Source organism: Pristiophorus japonicus, chromosome 1 (assembly GCF_044704955.1).
Source record: "Pristiophorus japonicus isolate sPriJap1 chromosome 1, sPriJap1.hap1, whole genome shotgun sequence".
Classification (NCBI taxonomy): domain Eukaryota; kingdom Metazoa; phylum Chordata; class Chondrichthyes; family Pristiophoridae; genus Pristiophorus; species Pristiophorus japonicus.
In genome coordinates, this window is record NC_091977.1 from 335,075,183 (window position 1) to 335,092,435 (window position 17,253).

A 17,253-nucleotide genomic window follows, 5' to 3' on the forward strand; every position below is an offset into this window, starting at 1 on the left:
GAACTGATCCAGATTCTATAGAATGCTGGAAAATGACCACCAATGCTAGGGCCACTTCCTTAAGTACTCTGGGATGCAGCCTATCAGGCTCTGGGGATTTATTGGCCTTCAATTCCATCAATTTCCCTGATACAATTTCCTGATTAATAAGGATTTCCTTCAGTTCCTCCTTCTCGCTATACCCTTAGTCCCCTAGTATTTCCGGAAGGTTATTTGTGTCTTCCTTCGTGAAGACAGAACCAAAGTATTTGTTTAATTGGTCTGCCATTTCTTTGTTCACCATTATAAATGCACCTGATTCTGACTGCAAGGGACCTATATTTGTCTTCATTAATCTTTTGCTCTTCACATATCTATAGAAGCTTTTGCAGTCAGTTTTTAATGTTCCCTGCAAGCTTACTCTCATCTTGTATTTTCCCCCTCCTAATTAAACCTTTGTCCTCCTCTGCTGAATTCTAAATTTCTCCCAGTCCTCAGGTTTGCTGCTTTTTCTGGTCAATTTATATGCCTCTTCCTTGGATTTAACACTATCCCTAATTTCCCTTGTTAGCCACGGTTGAGCCACCTTCCACGTTTTATTTTTACGCCAGACAGGGATATACAATTGTTGAAGTTCATCCATGTGATCTTTAAATGTCTGCCATTGCCTATCCACCGTCAACCCTTTAAGTATCATTCGCCAGTCTATCCTAGCCAATTCACATCTCATACCATCGAAGTTACCTTTCTTTAAGTTCAGGACCCTAGTCTCTGAATTAACTGTGTCACTCTCCATCTGAATGAAGAATTCTACCATATTATGATCACTCTTCCCCAAGGGGCCTCGTACAACAAGATTGCTAATTAATCCTCTCTCATTACACAACACTTAGTCTAGAATGGCCAGCTTTCTAATTGGTTCCTCAACATATTGGTCTAGAAAACCATCCCTTATACACTCCAGGAAATCATCCTCCACCGTATTGCTACCAGTTTGGTTAGCCCAATCTATATGTAGATTGAAGTCACCCATGATAACTGCCATACCCTTATTGCACGCATTCCTAATTTCCTGTTTGATGCCATCCCAAACCTCACTACTACTGTTTGGTGGTCTGTACACAACTCCCGCTAGCGTTTTCTGCCCTTTGGTGTTCCACAGTTCTACCCATACAGATTCCACATCATCCAAGCGAATGTCCTTCTTTACTATTGCATTAATCTCCTGTTTAACCAGCAATGCTACCCCACCTCCTTTTCTTTTCTGTCTATCCTTCCTGAATATTGAATACCCCTGGATGTTGAGTTCCCAGCCTTGGTCACCCTGAAGCCATGTCTCTGTAATCCCAATTACATCATATCTGTTAACAGCTATCTGCGCAGTTAATTCATCCACCTTATTACGAATGCTCCTCGCTTTGAGACACAGAGCCATCAGGCTTGGTTTTTTAACACTCTTTGTCCTTTTAGAATTATGTTATACTTTGGCCCTTTTTGATTTTTGCCTTTGATTTCTCTGCCCTCCACTTTTCCTTATCTCCTTTCTACCTTTTGCTTCTGCCCCCATTTTACTTCCCTCTGTCTCCTTGCATAGATTCCCATCCCCCTGTCATATTAGTTCAAACCCTCCCCAACAGCACTAGCAAACACTCTCCCTCGGACATCAGTTCCGGTCCTGTCCAGGTGCAGACCGTCCGGTTTGTACTGGTCCCACCACCCCCAGAACTGGTTCCAATGTCCCAGGAATTTGAATCTCTCCCTCTTGAACCATTCCTCAAGCCACGTATTCATCTTAACTATCCTGCTATTTCTACTCTGACTAGCACGTGGCACTGCTAGCAATCCTGAGATTACTACCTTTAAGGTCTTACTTTTTAATTTAACTCCTAGCTCCCTAAATTCAGCTTGTAGGACCTCATCCCATTTTTTACCTATATCCTTGGTACCTATATGCACCACAACAATTGGCTGTTCACCCTCCCCCTCCAGAATGCCCTGCAGCCGTTCCGAGGCATCCTTGAGCCTTGCAGCAGTGAGGCAACATACCATCCTGGAGTCTCGATTGCGGCCGCAGAAATGCCTATCTATTCCCCTTATAATAGAATCCGCAACCACTATAGCTCTCCCACTCTTTTTCCTGCCCTCCTGTGTAGCAGAGCCACCCATGGTGGCTTGAACTTGGCTGCTGTTGCCTTCCCCTGATGGGCCATTTCCCCCAGCAGTACCCAAAACAGTATTTCTGCACTACCTTCCTACTCCTGCTCTGATGGTCAGCCATTCCCTATCTGGCAGTGTAACCTTTACTTGCGGTGTGACCAACTCACTAAACGTGCTATTCACGACATTCTCAACGTCGCGGATGCTCCAGAGTGAATCCATGCACAGCTCCAGTGCCGCAATGCGGTCTGTCAGGAGCTGCAGCTGGATACATTTCCCGCACACATACTAGTCAGGGACACTGGAAGCGTCCCTGATTTCCCACATAGCACAGGAGGAGCATGACATGGGCCTGGGCTCTCCTGCTATGATTTAACCCTTAAATTTTCTTAACTTGGCAACAATGCCAAAGGTTTCTTACTGATAAGAAAAATAAAAAAGATAAAGAAAAAAAGAAAAACTACTCACCAATGAACCAGCCAATCAATTACTGTTATGTATTCAGATGCTCTAATAATGACTCCACGAGACAATGTGTTGTGCTTGAACTGTAATGACCTTAGTCCATTTAATGTAACTCCAGAGTGAGGATCGCATATGATGGCCTGTCTTTTATACTAGGCCTGGCACACCTGTACAGGTAACCTACAAGTCTCCCACTGCAGTGCCCTCAGGTGGCATACCTTGTAATAGTACAAGCAGTAACCATGTAGGATACATAACATCATTCTCCCCCAAGTCTTTTGTGCAAATCGTCTTTGCATTAACTGTGCTCTGGGCTTAGCTCTATCTGGTTGACCCTTGGAGGGTCGTTTCCATCTTGAATGAGTAGGTGGTGTTTTGTTGGCAGTAGAATTGCTGGTGGTTTCTGTTTATGAGTCCATGACCACTCCATTCTCTCCCCCCCACATATAGATTATGCCGTTGGCTCATTACTTCATACACATTCAAGTCCCCCCAAAAATTTGCATTTACTGTTTTGCATTCATGGTACCATGGTGAGGTAAGTACATTTGAATAGTAAGCTACATACTTGGAATATACTTGGAGTCAGTGCTGAGGTCAGCACCGCTGCATGAGGATGAACTAGTGCCAGAACTGCTGGATGGTGTCCAGGTAGTCTGGTGGCGGTGCGGTACCCAGTGCTGGCAGTGGGAATCAGTGGGAATTGGCTCAAGTTGCCTGCTCTCAGGGCTTTTGCCATTCCTTCTAGCATCAGGCAGGTTTACAGATGCCTGTGACCTCCCTGACCTCTCCTTGCACCCCGGGTCGCTGCTGCTTCCTGAGGAGCAGTCGTCTGGCAGTGCACAGGGAACTGCTGACTCGCTTGCCTGGGCGTTATTTGGTTTGGGAGAACCGTTGTGGGTAATCCATCTTTCCTGGGTGTAGCCTTGGTGGTGATAAGGTCTGGGGGCTGTGCCTTAGCGTAGTTTGCTCTTTCAGCCTCGTGGCGGTTGGTGCCATCGGGTGCCTGAGAGCTGGAGCCGATCGGAGGCAGGGTATCGAGACTGTTACCATTGCCCTCCTGAGATCGCTTGCTCTGCAGCTTGTCTATATTAGCTGCTTGTGGCCACACTCTGTAGTGAATCACTCTGGTCCCAGGGACGCAGGCTACAGCGTTGGGTAGCCCGCTGGACCTGTGTGCTCACGATGGGTGTTTGCCCGCTGCATTGTCTGAGTGCAGTTGAAATCCTACATCGCACAATATTTCATTACTTATTGTGAATAACTTGTAGCTCCGAATGCAATTGCGCAACTTTTCCTTGCTTATTGTATGTACACAACTCTGATCATCAATTACACATTTTACATCTAACTCACAATTGTTATTACATTGATTGAGAGTGTGGAACTGTCCCTTTAAGTGTGGTGAATTGCAGGCCTCCTTTAAGAGAGCCTTGCTATCTTTACCCCAATCCTCTTCTTCGCTTGGTGCCACGTGTTGCTCCATCAGCGCTGCACCTCGTGGTCTGGCCGCCGCCATCTTTTTCTTCAGCGCTTCACCTCGTGGTTTGGGCGCCATCGTTCTTCCATCCACGATGTCGACTGCTGTGATCCTCTTCTCCCCGGGTTCCGCCACTGAAGCTGGGGAGTCACCTCTGGGTCCGATTTTCTTCCTCCGGAGTCCTGCCACTGGAGCCTGGAAGGTGCCTTTGGGTCGTCTCAGCTGGATCATCTCCACGCAGTCGTGCTGAGTGGTCTGTGCCTCGGGTGCTGTGCTGGCCTGCTCTCTGGTGCCGGATCCAACCTCAGGTGGGGATTTGCTTTGCCTCTGAGCGCGGGGGACGTCGATCGCTGGAGGGATGAAATCTTCCCAGCTCCAATGGATCTTCTCCATCCACCTTCTTCCGAGTCGGGTTGGCCCATCGCCTGCAACAATCCACAGAGGTAACTTGTGCACCACGCCGTCATGGAGTACCTTTACATTCGCACTACCAATGACTGGGATAAGTTAATTGGTGTAGGTGCGCAGCTTTGCCTGAACCGGGACCAACTTGGGTCATTCAGCCTGATTGTCCCATAGCCTTTCAAAGGCTTCTTGATTCATTACTGACTGGCTCGCCCCCATGTCCACTTCCATGAAGACTGGAACGCCATTTATCTCGACTTCCATCCTCAATGGAGAACATTCGGCGATGCAGGTAAACGTGCTATATAACTCATCGTGGGGCTGAGCTGCCTCTCTGATTATCACTTCATAATCCGCGCTGGATTCATGGCCATCATGACTCTTCATCAACACAGTGAGTCATATTTCTTTTACACATTCACTGGAGGTGGCCCTTCGTGCTTCAGCCTTTCCATACATATGGGCTAGACTTTCCACTAGGTGGCTAAGGCCCAAAAAAATGATCCTTGTTCCAACGATGTAGGATGTCTCGCCCGTGCTGATCGGTGGCACAAGGCCCATTTTTTTTTTGCGATTTTCCACTCGGCCTTACCTTGGTGATGTCAAATGGGCGATCTGATTTTTCGGCGATCTAACGATCGCCCCAAAAAATCAGAAGTCAAACGGAAGTAAAAAAAAAAGCTTCCCTAGCAACGCAATTGTGCGCATGTGTGGGATGTTTTTTTTTGGGTTAATTTTTTTTGCCGCATTTGGGAGTTCATGGGTCATCGCACATGCTCAGAAACACGGAGGGTCGGAGAGAGTGGGAGAGAGAGGAGAGAGAAGGAGAGAAGGAGAGAAGCAGTGAGGAAGAAATCTTTGAAACTTTGACAAATCTATTTGTCAAATTAATAAATTTGATTGAAGTGATAGCTAGTAATAGCTAGTATAGTAGCTGTTATCTATTTTCTATTAGCTATCTGTTATCTTTTATATATCATCAATGCAAGCGCAAAAGCAAAGAGAGATGGAGAGGCAAAAGGCAAAAACTTTCAGTGAGGAAGCCAAGAAGGCGCTTGTAAATGTGGTCTCAATGAGGTGGGAGGACTTGACACGGGGTGGGCATGGGAAACCTCCACCCCGTGCACATAGGCGAATTTGGCTGGAGATTACTGATGTCATTACATCGGCATCGAATGAGGTGTGGACGGCTGACCAGTGCCGCAAGAGATGGAACAGCCTGCTAGCAGCTGCTAGAGTAAGTTGGATTATATATTCTATATTTAAAACATATTTAAAAGTCATATTTAAAATCACACATATGTATTATTTACTTGATGTTTATAAATTAGTTATGTATTATTTACTTGATGTTTATAAATTGCAAATAAAATCCTCAATGTAATTTATTTATAATGTAAAGTAATTACATTAATTTTAAAATAACATTAAATTAAAAATTAAATTTATTCACCCTAATAGTAAGTTGAATTTATAGTATTAAAAATTATTCATATGCAGCTACCAGACTAAGTTGCATTTTAAGATTTAAAATGTATTTAAAAGTCATATTTAAAATCTTACATATGTATTATTTACTTGCTGTTTATAAATTGTAATTAGAATATTAAAAATTATTCATATGCACTACAATGTTATGTAATAATTGAACATTTAAATCTGTCAGTCTTCACTGTTTATTGTCAAGTACATTAGCTTATGCCGTGCAATGTTAAATTATCATTTACAGAAAAAGATAAGTATCAACCGCGCGGAGCAAAGGAGGACGGGTGGCGGCTCCGCGACGGTGCACATTCTTAATCGATACGAGGAGTTTGCGGTGGTCTTGGTGTGGCCTGAAAGCCGTTTGGTCACGACCCGTGGCATGGCTGAGCCCACGCGTCAGTCTCGTGAGTAATGAGAAATGTGCAATGTGTCAAACATTACTAAATGCATACGAAAAATATCGTAGTTACGCATTTCACGTGATGCAATTATAATTCAATAATTTCGATGTAGTCTTGATCTACGAATGAGGCCATGTTAACCCTGATGAACCCTTGTACATATGGGGTTTTGAAAAGTTTTGCAATGTTTTGGGTTATTGAAATATTGAAATATTGAAATATTGATATTGATATTGAAATATTGATATATATTGATATGAATTGTTGTGAATTGTTTAGAAATTTCATTCATCTTTCTAAGGTCAAGTGTCCATTGAGCAATGCGAGGTAGCGGAGACATCTGCAAATATAGACCCCTTCAACAGCTCGCAGGAGGAAGAGACTGACGAGGAGGAGGACGTGACAATGCAGTCCGTCAGTTTACTTGAGGCGGAGCAAGAGGAGGAGGAGGAGGAGCAGGAGGATGAGGAGATTTTTTTTTGTGGGGGGAGAACAACCTGCGGCCACCTCGATTGAGATGGAAGAGGCACCGGGACCAAGCGGTGTGCAGGTGGCGATGCCAAGGCGCGTCATTTTGCAAACGCTGACCCCACGGTGGTCCGGTCAGCGTGGCGAGCAATCGCCTACCATGGAGGGCCAGACAGAGAACTTAATATCTCTGTGCAGGGAGACGGTCGTGATTGGTCACGACCTTATCCAGGGTTTTGAGGGATTCTCTGCAAACTGGAGCCAGTTCTCCGTGAACTGGAGCCAGTTTACAGCATCCTGGAGTGAGTTCTGCACAAACTTCTCCAATTGGTCTTCCGAGCAAGCACAGACTGCAAGGGAGACATTGGAGGCCATTCGGCAACAGACAGCCAATGGCTGGACACGGCGCTGCACCCCAAGGTGTCGTGTCTGCTCGCAGCGAGACCCTGAGCACGCAAGCGAGTACGGAGGACACAGTTCCTCCTGACTCGGAAGTGGAGCTTCAGACTTCCGCTTCGTCACCTCCACCACGGCAGGAAATCTTGCCGTCCCAATCTGCACGACGTCTTGGTGTCGGTCTGCGTAGACAAAAACGGGCGGGTGGGGTACGAACACGGGGTGAGGCTGGACCTGGAGAGAAACGTGGTCGCAGGTAGGGAGGGGGAAGTTTTTTCACAAATTTTTGATAACTTTTAACTTGTTCACTTGTTCAATTGTTCTTGTTCTTGTTTTGTTAGTTGTTATTTGTTAATTGTTCATTGTTAATTGTTTGAGGGAAGGGGTGGGTTGGTGTGGGGGGTGGGAGGAGGGGTTTGGAGGGATAAATTATCAATTTTTTTCTCATATTTGTTAAAATAAAACAAATTATCTTTGATTCAATAAATTGTGTGTGTCTTCTCTCTATTAGTTACATTAGTTATCAACTATACAGTTGTTAATCCATATTTGTTTATTCTTTTAATATGCAAGTACTTTAGTAACAACTTCACTATGTAAAAGCTATTTAATGAATTCAATATTTACCAAAAATAACGTAATAATACGTATTTATATACCCTGTCCCAATATTCTGAGTACAACTAAATCTCTAAATAACTCACAACTAATGCTCCACCCTTCCTCTGAAGTCAAAATAGTGTCCGTAGTGCCCATTTTCCTTCTCTTAGGCCAGAAAAAGCAATTATTTCTCAGCACTTTTTTGGGCCTTACATTGGCCCAGCGAAGTGCATGCTAGGTGCTGAAACTTGGGATGTGCCTTGTGTGAGCTATAATTTCGGCGACCTTCTCGGCGATTAAAGTGGAAACTTAGCCACCTGTTTTTCGGGCGATATTTTGGGTCTAGTTTCCACTTTTTGCTCAAAATGGGTGATAGAGGTTAGTTTTGGGCCATAGATGGGCCATAGATAGGCAATGTGAAGTGGAAAATCTAGCCCCAAATTTTTAATCGAACATTGCATCTCTTGCATTGAATTTAAGTCTGTCAGTCTTAAATGTTTATTACCAAGTCCTTTAGCTTATGCCATGCCATGCTCTCTTCTCATTTGCAGAAGAAGATATCTATCAACCGTTCTCAGCAGGGGAGGACGGGGGGCGGCTCTGCTCAGCTCCAACCTCTAACAGAAATTGAGGAGCTTGTGGTCGCGCTGATGGACATGATGGCCATTCGGTCATGAGCCGTGGTCTGGCCGAACCTAGCCTTGAGTCTCATGAGTAATATGAACTGTGCAATGTGTCAAACAGTATTAAATACCTTTTAAAAATCTATCTTAGTTACGCATGTAATGTCCTGTAATTATAATGCAATATGCAATATACTTGTGATGTATTCTTGATGTACGAATGATGTCATGGCAGCCCTGGTGCAGACCTTGTGCATATGGGGTAGTGAAAAGTATTGATATGTAATGTTTCCTATTAATGATCACCGTTAATGTTCTAATAAGTTATTTAAAAATGTCATTCGTGTTTTTAAGGTCAACCTGAGAAGGTAATGTCACTTCGGCCGTCCACCCTACCTGCACCACCAGCAGCAACCACCTCGGAGAGGAAGAGGATGAACAGTTCCATGAGGAGGATGAGGAAGAAAGATTTCCTCACCTCCAGGAGGAGGACAAAGAGTAGGAGGAGGATGAGGAATCGACCATTGTTGTGGGGGGGGCGGGGGGAAGAATCTGCGGTCATCTCTATTGATAGGGATGAGGCACCGGGACCAAGCAGTGTGCAGCTGGCGATGCCAAGGCGTGACATTTTGCACACGGCGACCCCACAGATGTCGGGTCAGTGAGGTGAGCAATCGCTTACCTCAGACGGGCAGACGGAGTGCTTGATATCCCTGTGCAGGGAGACGGTCGCGATAGGTCGCGACCTTATCTGGGGTTCGTTTCTCCATGAGCTGGAGCCAGTTCTCCACGAACTGAGCCAGTTCTCAACAACCTGGAGCCAGTTCAACATGAACTTCTCCAACTGGTCTTCCGTGCAAACGGAGATAGCATGGGAGACCTTGGAGGTGATTCAAGAACAGACCGCCGCAACCAATGTCCTTTGGCATGTGTTGCTGGCTGGACACGGCGCTGCACCCCAAGGTGTTGTGTTGGCTCGGAGTGAGACCCCTAGCACTCAAGCGAGTATGGAGGACACAGTTCCTCCTGACTCGGAAGTGGAGCCTCAGGCTTCTGCATCCACTCCATCACCTCCACCATGGCAGGAAGACCTGCCATCCCACGCAGCACACCACGTTTGTGTCGGTCTGTGTAGACCAAAATGGGTGGATGGGGTAAAAACACGGGGTGGGAAAGGACCTGGAGGGAAATGTGGCCGCAGATAGGGAAGGGCGGGGGGGGAGTGTTTTTCAATTACTTTGTTAAACTGTTAATATTTTTACAAGTTTGGCATTTTGTTCATGGTTGTTTGGGGTTGGGGGAGAGTGGGGGAGGGTGTTGTTAAAATTTTTTTTAAATAATTCGTTGTGTTAATAAAAAGAATTTATTGAGTTCAACAATTGTTGTGCCTTCTGTCTTAGTTACATTAGTTACATTAAGCATAACATATAACATATTTACAGCTGTTCATCATTATTTCTTCAGTCTTTTATTATAGCCTCACTTTACTTAAGCTAAGCATTAATGCAGATGCCAGGCCAGTACAGGCAAGGCAAAAATGAAACCCTACGCAAATGAAACTTTTGATTAACCGTAACTGTAAATGCAAATGTGAATATCCACAATGTAAGTTCATGCAAAGCGATCATAAATGAGTTGCTGACACAGCAGCTTAGCAGCCGTGCAACTGCCACTGGGTACTGGTCTTTGGGAGGGGGCTGCTGGTACGGGTGCGAGATCGTCAGGCTGATTGCCCTCCCCTAGGTCCTTGCCTGCCTCCTCTTCCGCCACTTCCTCCTCTTCATCCTCGCCGGCTGGCTCTTCCGTCTCCCCTCCTTCTGGAGGTGGATCTACAGCCTGATCTGGCATTACTTGTCCTCTCCTTATAGCTAGGTTATGCAGCATGCATCACACCACAATGAACTCAGCGACCTGGTCAGGGTGGTACTGTAGGCTGCCTCCAGAATGATCCATGCATCTGAATTGCTGCCTTAGGATTCCAATTGTCTTTTCAACGATATTGCCTGTCGCTATGTGGCTTTCATTGTAACTTTTCTCTGCTTCAGTGATGGGATTACGCAGTGGGGTCATCAGCCAACCGGCAAGTCCATATCCCTTATCCCCCAGCATCCAACCATGACCTTCTGGCTGATTGACAAACAGGTCAGAGATAGCACTCTCATGTAGGATGTGACCATCATGGATGCTGCCAGGAAATGTAACATTTACTGTCATGATTATTTGGTTGTGGTCGACAACACGCTGCACATTTAAGGAGTGGAACCCCTTTCTGTTATGAAACAGCTCCGCATTCTTTAAGGGGACTTTCAGGGCAATGTGCGTGCAGTCTATTGCTCCCTGTACCTTGGGGAAGTCTGATATTCTGTAGAAACACAAAGCCCTCTCGGTCTGTGCCTCTCTGGTCATTGGGAAGCTTATGAAGTCCATCCTGCGAGTGTAAAGGGCTTCAGTCACCTACCGAATGCAGCAGTGCATGGCGTGCTGAGAGATATGGCAGATGTCACCAGTTGAAGCCTGAAAAGATCCTAATGCATAGAAGGCTAGAACAGCAGTAACCTTCACCTCAATGGACAGTGTGGTTCTGATGGTGCTGGAAGGCTGCAGATCATCCTTGACGAGTTGGCAAATCTCATCGATGACTTCCTTCTGGAATCGCAACCTCCTAAGACACGGGTTTTTAGACAAGTTGAGGTAAGATTGCTTTTCCAAGTACCTTCGCTGCTGTACGCTCGCCTCTTCTGTCTCCGTCTCTGTCTACGCATTACTCTGCCACCTCTTCGATTGATCCCTTCAGTAACCATCGTGTGAGCAGTTACAAGTAATGGCAGAGAAAACATAGGCCCCAAAATTAAATCAATCTCTCTACTCTTTACTCTCTCTACACTGTATACCAGTCAATCTAATAGGCCCCAACAATATCAATAATTATTTTCACAATCTATAAAAGCACTTTTCACCAAAAAAATGCCTATACAATACATACTATCAATATATATATACCATAATATAATATTCTGAGTTGATCGATCTATAAATAACTCTCTAAATAACTCACAACTATTTAGCTTATTTTTTTCTGTTGCCTCCACCCTTCCTCCGATCTTCAAAATGATGTCCGTAGTGCCGATTTCTTTCTGTAAAGCCCAGGAAAAGCAACTATTTCTCAGCAATGTTTTCGGCCTTCCATCAGCCCAGCGAAATGCCGGTTATGTGCCGAAAGTTGGGATGGGCCTTGTGTCGGCGATCAGTTCGGCGATCATTTCGGCGAAGTGAGCCGAAACCTGGGTGCCTGTTTTTCCAGCAATGTTTTGGGCCTAGTTTCCATTTTTTGTTGGAAATGGGTGATAAAGGTCCGTTTTGGGCGATAGATGGGCCTTAGCTGGCTGATGTGAAGTGGAAAGTCTAGCCCACAGTTTCTTAAACGATAAGGGGTTATGGGGAGCGGGCAAGGAAGTGGAGCTGAGTCCATGATCAGATCAGCCATGATCTTATTAAATAGCGGAGCAGGTTCGAGGTGCCATATGGCCTACTCCTATTCCTATTCCTTAAGTTCTTATGTTCTTATCAAATGCTTTTTGAAAATCCAAATACACGTGGACCAACCATCTTCAGCTGCTTCGTCAATGACCTTCCCTCCATCATAAGGTCAGAAGTGGGGATGTTCGCTGATGATTTCACAGTGTTCAGTTCCATTCACAACTCCTCAGATAATGAAGCAGTCCATGCCCGTATGCAGCAAGACCTGGATGACATTCAGGCTTGGGCTGATAAGTGGCAAGTACATTTCACGCCACAGGCAATGATCATCCTACAAGAGAAAGTCTAACCACTCCCACTTGACATTCAATGACATTACTATCGTTAATTTCCCCCACCATTAACATCCCGGGGGTGGGGGGGGGAGCGGGGGGGCGGAGGCGAAAGCATTGACTATAAACTTAACTGGACCAGACACTTAAATACTATGGCTACAAGAGCAGGTCAGAAGCTGGGTAAGTGACTCACCACCTGACTCCCCAAAACTTTTTCACCATCTACAAGGCACAAGACAGGAGTGTGATGGAATACTCTCCAATTGTCTAGATGAGTGAAGCTCCATCATCATCATCATCATAGGCAGTCCCTCGGATCGAGTGTGGTCAGTGCTTCAATGCTGGGGATGTTAGCCTGAATGAGGACGCTGTTGTTGGTGCGCCTATCCTCCCAGGGGATTTTTAGGATCTTTGCGGAGATATCGTTGGTGATATTTATCCAGCAACTTGAGCTGTCTAATTGTACATGGTCCATGTCTCTGAGCCATCCATCAACACTCAAGGTGATCGACACATTCCAGGACAAAGCAGCCCACTTGATTGGCACCATTTCCAATACCTTAAACATTCACCACTACTGCACTGTGGCTGCAATGTGTACCATCTACAACATGCAAAGGCTTCTTCAAAAGCACTTCCCAAATCCATAACCTCAACCACCTAGAAGGACAAGGGCAGCAGGCGCATGGGAACACCATCACATCCAAGTTTCCCTCCAAGTCACACACCATCCTGACTTCATTGAACTGGGTCAAAATCCTGGAACTCCCTACCTAATAACACTGTGGGAGTACCTTCACCACACGGACTGCAGTGGTTCAAGAAGGCAGCTCACACCACTTTCTCAAGAGCAATTAGGGGTGGGCAATAAATGCTGGCCTTGCCAGCGATACCCACATTCCATGAATGAATGAGTAATAATAAAAAAAACTACTGGTTCTCCATTATTTACCCTGCTAATTGCAACCTCAAAAACCCTAAAGAAAAGAGATTTGTCAAACATGATTTCCCTTTCATAAATCCATGTTGACTCTGCCTAATCATATTGGCCCAGAAATTGCCATCGGATTCCTCCGGCCTGAAAAATTTCTACGAATTTACCTGGTGGTCCCGGAGGTGTGGAGACTTCTGATCCTGGGCATCTACGCGAAGGCCTGCATAGAGGCCTACATATTCAAGTGTAGTGCTTCGTATGCGTCCCTGGGATCACGTGGGCAGGCCCAACCAATCCAAGTAAGGGATCCCCATTTGTTTGTATGGAACTCACCATAAGTATGAATGGGGATTCCCCAAAACACACATGCATTTAAAAAACATTTTTTAATTAAAAAATCACATTTAAAATTAATCAAATTGGAGTTTAATTAATTATTTAAAACCAAAATGTCATTTTTTGTAAAACAGATTTACATATTTTAAAGGGTCTAAAAATAAATTTACCTTATTTATAATCGGATTGTAAATGTTCAAATTATTGAAAATATTTTATTTTTCTGTCCCTTAAAAGTCTTGTGCTGATAAAAGCAGGCCTTACGCTTGCTTTTATCAATCGTTAGAATTTCAAGGGCATTCACTGGGAAGGAGTTGGACAAATAGCTCAACTCTCCGCCCGCGGAGGCCCTTTTCTTCCAGATGGGTGCAATCGGTCAAGAGGATTGCCTAGATTCGCTGCGCAGCGTGTGGGAAGATGTCTTTCAGGTACGTACATACATGCTGGCGTCACGTGGGCCTGGGCCACCAATCACTATGCAGTATTCTCATTGATAAAAATGGGAACTCCGTTTGTACGGGCTCCAATTACTATCATTGAGAATAATCCCCTAAAACACCGAAACACAGCATAATAAATAAATAAAACACTTCATATATTTAAAATTAATTGAAATTAAATGTAATTAAATGTTTTAGAAAAAAATATATATTTAGGTGAATTTAAAAAAATGTTTTAATAGGGTTAAAAATAAACTTACCTTAATGGACAGGGTTTTAAATATAAAAATAAGTATTTAAATTAAATTTTTATATGTTTTAAAAGTGTTACGCTGGTAAAAGTAGGCTATATGCCTGCTTCTACCAGGCATAAAAATTTGAAGGACATTTGCTGGACACGAGTTGGGCAAATAGTCCAACCTCTCCCACATGGATGTCCTTCTCCCACGGATGCAGAGGATCTGTCTTTAGAAATCTTGACAGATCGGAAAAGTCGGTTTTCAGCACATAAAAACCTACTTTTGAGAGGCCTTGCCGGATCCGTGCGCACTTCGTATGGACCCGGCGAGGCTGGAATTTTGGCCCATTGTTTGGCTTCTTTCAACTAGAACGCTGACCTTCCCGTTTTGGAGAGAGCTCTGCGTATGTCTAAATACATCTCCCAAAAGTTTGAACTTTAATTGTTTATGGAGCAGGTTGCGGAAAATCTCTGCTTTCTACATTAAGTTCAGGTAGGTTTATGAAATGTTCACTTTGCATACTAGGTTTGATACTGCACTGGATTTATACTGTGTAGTGTCAAACCAAAACTACCCCTCCAGGGGATTCTTATTGCACTTTGTTCAGGTTGAGCCCTGACTGTGGTCTTACACTGCAAATGTAAGCTTCAGTAAGAAGTGAAAATGACTACATTATAAACTTGCAGGGTAAATATACCTGAAGATCTTGCATAAAAAGAATCATTTTGTAAAATCTACAGCAAACCTACAAAAACGGCAGATTATTGCAAAACAAACGTAATATGATCCAGAAAACCACATTCTGCAACTACAATGTATTCAAAGGGGGTCGATCTGCTTATGTAATCTTCTTAATTGGAGTAAAGGAATCCTTCTAAAGTGTATCATATATATGGCAATCAGCACAAATTACAGAGTATATACTATTATGACTATTTTGTCAAGAAACCACTTACCAGTAGACTGAGAAACATATTGAAATAATCCACCAATAGTTCATCTGCTATCAAGTAGTCTTCCTTGAAGTGGCAAAAATTAAAAATTAGTAAAAGAAAGCAGGTGTGGGATTCACTTTATATCTCTCCTACTCTTTTCAATCATGATAATGTCCTGAACTATGGGACATGGTTTTTCACCCAGGTTTCTCAATGTAAAAAAGAATGGTTTTCCATGAAAAACTAAATGCTTATTTTAAAAGTGATATTTAGAGGGAGTTAATTTTTGTGCACATCAACATATGGGCTATGAATGCTGGGAAACGAAACTGTTTCTCACTTTCAGGCTGCAATATCATCAGCGGGTGCAAGTTGGGTGCGGATGGCATCGGTGGTGTGTGGAAAACGCACTCCTGGTTCCAGCCCACTCTCTGACAGCAATCTTTCGTTAATTTGGTTTGGTAAGCCCGCCCTGCAAGATTCCTGGACAATTAACAGGAAGCGGGTCTGATGACATCATCTGATGATGCGGCATCAGCATGTTTCCTTAAAGGGACCATGGCCAACTTTTTTCTGACAGTTCTTCTGTCAGTGTTCTGCAGCATTGAGTTGCTTTACAAACACTGATAAGCACAGCACAAAGGTGCACGGCTGCACCCAGGCTCTCCCATGATTCCCTCCAGATGCTTATGGAGGGTGTCACAGCACCCAAGGAGGTACTCTTCCCTTTCAATGGATGGAAGAGACCTCCCCAGGACACCAACGCAGCCTGGGAGCACATTGTACAGGAGGGCACAAGCAGGGATGTCGTCAGGAGGAGCTGGCTGCAGTGCCACACACCTTTCAATGATCTCAGTAGATCACAAAATGTTACTGCAAAGCCACATTCAACCTCATCCTGCTGTGCCAATCATCACATCCCCATCACTCTGCATTCCCTACCCTATTCCTGAACATCCTTACTCACAGAAACTGACCTTGCACCTCCACCTATCCCTCTCTTGCTATCTACATTATCACATCCCCATCTCACTCGCCATTCCTCACACTCACCCTCATCCTTGTCCAATCATACCAACAAACAATATGCAACGGTAGGCACTTGGGTGTTTTAGTCAATGTTCATGTAGACTTTCTGCTAATGTATTGTCAAACATTGAAATCTTTATTTTGAATAATTTGTGTTCTTGGACAGATTTGTGTGCACCTTTGGAAGTGGCTTACTGAGTTGCAGTGAATGGTGAAAAATAAGAGTATCCTGCACAATGGTGATGAGTGTGAAAGGAATGGCTTGGGTATGGAAGGGCTGCTTTATGCTGCTGGTATGGGATGGTGCCAACCTGGCACATCACGTGGCAGCCAGGGTGCACAGTGTCAAGTGAAGTAAATATAGCCATGTTGAGGCCATCCCTAGCCTCCCGGGCAGCAATGTGGTCGGGTGCTGATGCCTGTGTCCTGTACAGCATCAGGTGATTGCAGAGAAGATTGGTGTTGTTGTTGGTGATGATGTTGGGGCTGATCATGCTTGCTTTCTGAGGACAAAAATTAGATTTTCTTCGGGCTACGATGCCATTAGAATAGATGGTAGGTGAGGTTGAAATGACAGAAGTGATCTGTCAATGATAAGTGAGGTTGCTCCAATGAGGTGACAGTGAATAGAGAGTTCACTGCAAACACTTCCAACCTGCATACAGTTCAAAGGTTTCTTCCAAATCCTGAAGACTTCATCTTCTGACATTGGAAAATGAACAGTTGTGAAATGGTAGCTTTTATACCACTTCTGCAGCTGTCAACTAGCCAAAGCAATATAGAGTCACTACTGAGAACCCGACTCCACTTACCTGGCACGTTATCGAGGGATGGCAAACCCATCAAAAACTTGGTAAAATTGTAAATGCCTGTTTTTAATTTTCTTAAATAGCACGAAACTACTTGTTAAGTACCTTAATGAAGTGGCCCACTGCTTGATATCAGGTCTGCAATCCACATGCAGACGTGACAGCTTAGAAAATGTCATGGAGGCGGGTTCAGAGCGGGATCCAGACCCGCTGTCAATCAAGGCCATTTTGACAACGGGCCCACCTCCAAACCCGCACTC

At 44.5% G+C, this 17,253-nt stretch overlaps 1 protein-coding gene across 1 annotated transcript in view; it reads right to left on the bottom strand.

Moving 5' to 3' along the window:
• LOC139264685 (regulator of G-protein signaling 22-like) overlaps positions 1-15,215 on the bottom strand; it is a 425,112-nt gene extending 409,897 nt beyond the window's left edge. Inside the window, exon 1 of the mRNA XM_070881635.1 lies at positions 15,177-15,215. Within this exon, the coding sequence (XP_070737736.1) occupies positions 15,177-15,194 (18 nt within the window). The 5' untranslated portion in view covers positions 15,195-15,215. The remainder of the gene's footprint in view (positions 1-15,176) is intronic.
• Positions 15,216-17,253: the final 2,038 nt, after the last annotated feature.